The sequence below is a fragment of the Lactuca sativa genome, chromosome 1, assembly GCF_002870075.4.
Source record: "Lactuca sativa cultivar Salinas chromosome 1, Lsat_Salinas_v11, whole genome shotgun sequence".
In the NCBI taxonomy this organism is placed as follows: domain Eukaryota; kingdom Viridiplantae; phylum Streptophyta; class Magnoliopsida; order Asterales; family Asteraceae; genus Lactuca; species Lactuca sativa.
Window position 1 is genome coordinate 15,690,022 of NC_056623.2, and position 5,649 is coordinate 15,695,670.

The window sequence follows — 5,649 nt, forward strand, 5'->3', positions numbered from 1 at the left end:
AAAGTGATTCATTTTCATTAACGTTAATTGTCTACATTATATATTCACTACAATAATGGTACGAGAAAGATATAGAACATTGTAATTTGCATTAAATTAAATGGGTTATAAATAAATCTTGTTAAAGGAAAGGTGTACGTATTAGAGTTAGCTGTCGACCAAGACGACCAAGAGAAAGATTTATTTGAAGTTGAGGTACCATGTTGGGTAATTTTTAAGTGATGGTAGACTGGGAGTAACGTGTAATTTGGCACACTTATGTTACGAACTTTGAATTTCACCTTCGTTTTATAATTATTATTATTATTATTTTCTTTTAGCTTTTTAAAGCTCACCCATATAATTCTCATTCATTATCTTTGTTCCTTAAGGCGCTCTCTCTCTCTCTCTCTCTCTCTCTCTCTCTCTCTCTCTCTCTCTCTCTCTCTCTCTCTCTCACAGCTGCAAACATCAAGTGCAAAGAAACTCAGCTCCATTTGAGAATCAGAAAGAGACGGGAAGACCCATACAAGTGAAGAAAGATCAAGAAGACTAATAAAGAGAGGGCGTGTGTTTTTTCCAGGTTTATGTGTGTGAATCGGTCTGTGTGTTTATATTTGATCACCTGTGGTCATGGATGGTAGTACATATGATCATTTCCACCACAGACCTAACTTTCCCTTCCAACTACTTGAAAAGAAAGACGACGAAGTTTGTTCCTCCTCCGCCACTGATGCATACCCATCACTTGCAATCGCCACCGACACTAATAAGAATAACCTAAATCCTATGGTTCGATCCAACGCCTCCACTCTCCTAACCTCAACCGCCGCCGCTACCTCATCCACAGAGCTTTCAAAGAAACAACTCCCTAAGAGAACTTCAACCAAAGATCGACATACAAAGGTTGACGGCCGTGGCCGTCGCATCCGTATGCCAGCGCTTTGCGCCGCCAGGGTTTTTCAACTTACTCGGGAACTAGGACACAAGTCTGACGGAGAAACCGTCGAGTGGCTACTTCAACAAGCCGAGCCCGCTGTCATAGCAGCGACCGGCACAGGCACCATTCCGGCGAACTTCGCTTCACTCAATATTTCCCTCCGAAGCTCCGGGTCCAGTATGTCGGTTCCTTCTCAGCTCCGATCCACTTATTTCAACCCTAATTTTACTTTCCCACAAAGAAGAAATCTTTTTCCGGGAATTGGGCCGGATAGTCCATCGTCAAACCTTTTGAATTTTGGGTCCTCGACGATTCTAAATCAGATTATACAAGCAAAAGAAGAATTACGAGATAATTCAGTGGAGTTATCAGAGTCGCCGGAGGAGGGTATGGGAAGGAAGCGTAGACAGCCCACGGAGCAGGATTTATCGTCGCTCCACCAGCAACATATGGGAAATTATCTACTTCAGTCAAACTCCGGAGCTATGGCGGCTAGTCACACATCAATACCTACAAATTTTTGGATGGTTGCTAATTCTAACCAACAGCAAGCCATGGGTGGAGACCCTGTATGGACTTTTCCAAACGTCAATAACAGCACCTTATACAGAGGCACCGTTTCTAGTGGGCTGCATTTCATGAACTTTCCGACGCCAGTGGCGCTTTTGCCAAGTCAGCAACCGGGGATTAGCGGTGGCAGTGGTGGTGTAGTCGGAGGTGGTTACAGTGAAGGACAACTGAACATGCTTGCTGGGTTAAACCCATACCGTCCTATATACGGTCACGGGGCATCTGAACAGCAACAGAGTGGCTCTCATGACGGAGGCCGTGGTGGAGATGATCGGCATGACACGACCAGCCACCACTCGTAGCTGACTCCCGCCACCGGTGGTTAATATTGCGTTAGATGTTTGATATGTAAACACTAAACACACGTGAGCTTTGATTTGTTCCTCAATTTTGGAAATTTAATTTTTGGTGATTTTTTTAATTTCATTTTGTGTGACAAAAATTATAAACGTATCAGGATTTTGATGAAGGATGTTGAGAAAGACATTGGTATCACAATGTATTATCACGGTATTATATTATTTATTTATTACACACAAATTATATGAGTTTATTTAACAGAAAAAAGTAAATACAAAATTGTAAACATTTTGAATTTATTAAAAAGTGAGAAAATATTTAATTATAAAAATTAAAATGTTTTTTTTATTTAAACAAATAAATTAGATAAATAAATAAAAAAAATTAATGAATCGTTAATTTAATAATTATGAAATTAGAATGAAACTCCATTAATAAAATTGATATGCATTTATTATTGACTTTAAATATCATATAGAATTTAATAGAATACCATAAAATGACATGTGAAATAAAAATTAATTTAAAATAACTACAAAATTAAATATAGCAAAATAAATAAATAAAAATATAACATATGACAAAAATATCTTTATTTATTAGGAAGTAATATATTTATTTTCATTTTGTTATTATGTTTTTAAAATGACAAACTAATTAATCTATTTTTAAATAACAACATATGTCTTCATTAAAACTTGAACTTATGATCACCCCTTATGTCTCCACTTATGGTATTATATTATTAAGAGGAATAAATTACATAAATGGTCCCTATGGTTTTGGGTAATTTGCACGTTTGGTCCTTAATTTATTTTTTAACTCAGAAGGTCCCTACAGTTTGTTTTTGTTGCATTTATTCTCTGTCTTACCTAAAAAGATTATTTGTCATTGATTTTTTAATTTATTTAAATAAAGTGGGTAGGTAAGAGAAGGTAATGTGAAGTGGATGTAAGGTTGGGTGTGTTCATTTAAATAAATTAAAACAAAATAGTCATTTAAGGTAAGACATAGACCGAACGCGCAACAAAACAAATTGTATGGACCTTCTGAATTAAAAAAAATAAGTTAGGGACTAAACATGCAAATTACCCCAAACCATAGGTATCATTCGTGTAATTTACTCTATTAAGAGTAGATATTTTTAAAGAAAAGAAATTGCACTTCTCCTACGATCTTTAATTTTATGGTCCTTATCTTTAGACTTCGTTACAATTTTGGTCCATGTACAATATGAAATTAATAATATTCCCTTTTCAAGTTTCTTTTTCAAGTTCTTTAATGATTTGTAATTAAAACATAAGAAATAAAAACTAACCCCTATCCCTTAGCTAACCGTTTCCGTCTCCTACCCAGTAGACACTGTCACCATCTCCACTACCACAACCCACCTTCTATCACCACCACCCACAACCAATGTTGGGGTTCTTAGAAATAGTCTAGAATTATACACTCAATTTCTTGCAGAAACCTCCAATATGTATTGTTCTCCTCTCTATCTAGAGAGAGATGGCGATGATGGTTATTAGATACAACAATGGTCTTCTATACACTATATTTCTCTATACATATCTCCTTGTCATGCAACCAACAATAAACTACGCAACGATCTTCTTCTCTATACAATAGTTTTTATGAAAGTTGAAAATATATAACATTTTCATCGCCTTTTTTCTCACCACCTGCAAATATACCAAAAACCAATCGGTTGAAGTGGAAACTATGAAATAATGTTGATTTATAAGAATCATATATTTCACTAGGACACCTAATACTACTAATAGAGTAAAATAACACAACATAATGATAATAATTGTATTCAAGTTGCATAACTTTAAAAATTAAGTATAAACTATAAAAAAAATATTGAAATAAAACAATGAAACATGAAAGAACTATTTTAGCATGATTAAGTATATATGAGTTGCAAAACAAATATTAAAACAACACAAATAGAATATGTAAGAGGCTAAAGTAAACAATTCACATTGAAATGATCAATGATATAAGGTTCTAAATTTGAAATAGAAACTAATCTAAACAAAATTTATAAATATTGAATAAAAAGTCCAATCATGGATTTAAGTCTATGTAAACTAATAATTCTCTATAAAAAAAAGACCCCAAGCTAATGGAATCAGATACACAAACTATAAAATATGTTAGTGTTTAAGTTATCTTTGTTTTTCCCACATATATAGAAGATGGCTTGGAAGTTTTTTAATCATATAATATTTTTTCTCCTTTTATTATTAATATGGGCTATATGCAGAAGGTTATAAGTATGGTTCTATGAGTTAATATTATAATCGTTAATCTTTGTGAGCAAGAGCGTTATGTATAGATCTATACAAGTTGACACCCCCACTTATGGTTGCTAACTACAACCATGACGGTCAAGTCAGATTGGGTGATAACTGTCTATCATTTATGACGTCCAATGAAGCATTAGGCGGGGAATTTCGATCAGATTGGGTGATAACTGTCTATCATTTATGACGTCCAATGAAGCATTGGGCGGGGATTTTCAATCTAGTCAGGAGCTCGGCTAACGGTCAAGTCACAATGGGTGGTAATTGCCTATCATTTAACAAGACTATATCAATATGTTAGGATTTAATTACCCTAAATCAAATAAAGAAAATAATTTCAATTAAGTTGGGATTTAATGACCCAAATCAAGTTTAACAAACCAATTCAATTAAGTTGGGATTTAATTACCTAAATCAAGTTTAACAAACCATTTCAAATAAGTTGAGATTTAATTACCCAAATCAAGTTTAATGGTTTATGATCCACAAATCAAATTTACAAAACACCCAACAACCTTAAACTAACATTTTTTTAGTTAAGCATAAATCAAAGGTCAACTTAGTACATAAATGGTATATGCAAATAATAACATTAACGTTATGCATCATGAAACTATCAAAAACCCAAGTTTCTCTCAGGAAGTCTAGTCTGTAACATCCCAAATTTTAAACCAACATTTTCATTTTTCCGTTATTAATCAAACCTTTTAAAACCATGTTTCATAAAAAAAAATAAAAAATAAAAACTCAAGTACCAAAAGATTCATATCATAATAAACCAGTAAAATGTATTAAAAATGTGGAAGCTAATATAACATAAATAAACGCTCCAAACAAGTATTAAGATGCTACAAACATGAAACTACACAACATAATGATCATAATTGTATTCAAGTTGCATAAATATAAAACTGTGTATAATATATAAAAAAATATTGAAATAAAACAGTGAAACATGAAAGTACTATTTACGCATGATTAATTATATTTGAGTTTGCAAAACACTTATTGAAACAGAACAAGATAGAATATGTAAGAAGCTAAAGTAAAGACTTGACATTGAAACGTAGATTTACAATGAAGCCCAAACTAATCATGGATATAAGGTTCCAACTTTCAAATAGAATCTAATACAGACAAAATTCACAAATATTGAATAGAACTTAAATATGAAAGCCTAACCAGGGGTTTAAATCTATCTAAACTAATGATTATCTACCAAAATGACCCCCAAGTCAATGTAATTAGATACATAAACTATTTGTATATGTTGGTGTTTAGACAAGCTTTGTTTGTCCCATATAGAAGATAACTTGAATGTTTTTTTTAATCATATAAGACTTTCTCCCCTCTTATCTACCCTAATAAATAAGAATGGTTTTGCCACATGTCATTCTCTCATTCAATTGGCCACATGTCATTTTGTCATAATTTTGAGATATATTTATTTTCCAATATATCATTAATATAACTTCCATAAATTAAACCTACCATAATGACTATTAATTTCAAATTTCAAATTCTAAATTTTAATTTCAATTTCAAATA

General features: G+C 32.7%; 1 protein-coding gene across 1 annotated transcript; it reads left to right on the plus strand.

Annotated features, from left to right (window-relative positions):
• Positions 1-385: 385 nt before the first annotated feature.
• LOC111916756 (transcription factor TCP14) lies at positions 386-1,958 on the plus strand. The gene has a single exon (XM_023912413.3). It carries the CDS (start codon positions 613-615, stop codon positions 1,789-1,791), a length of 1,179 nt encoding a protein of 392 aa, XP_023768181.1. The 5' UTR covers positions 386-612; the 3' UTR covers positions 1,792-1,958.
• Positions 1,959-5,649: the final 3,691 nt, after the last annotated feature.

What these genes read in the sequence shown, in the direction of transcription:
- LOC111916756 (XM_023912413.3), top strand. Translation starts at nt 613, where the DNA reads ATGGATGGTAGTACATATGATCATTTCCACCACAGACCTAACTTTCCC.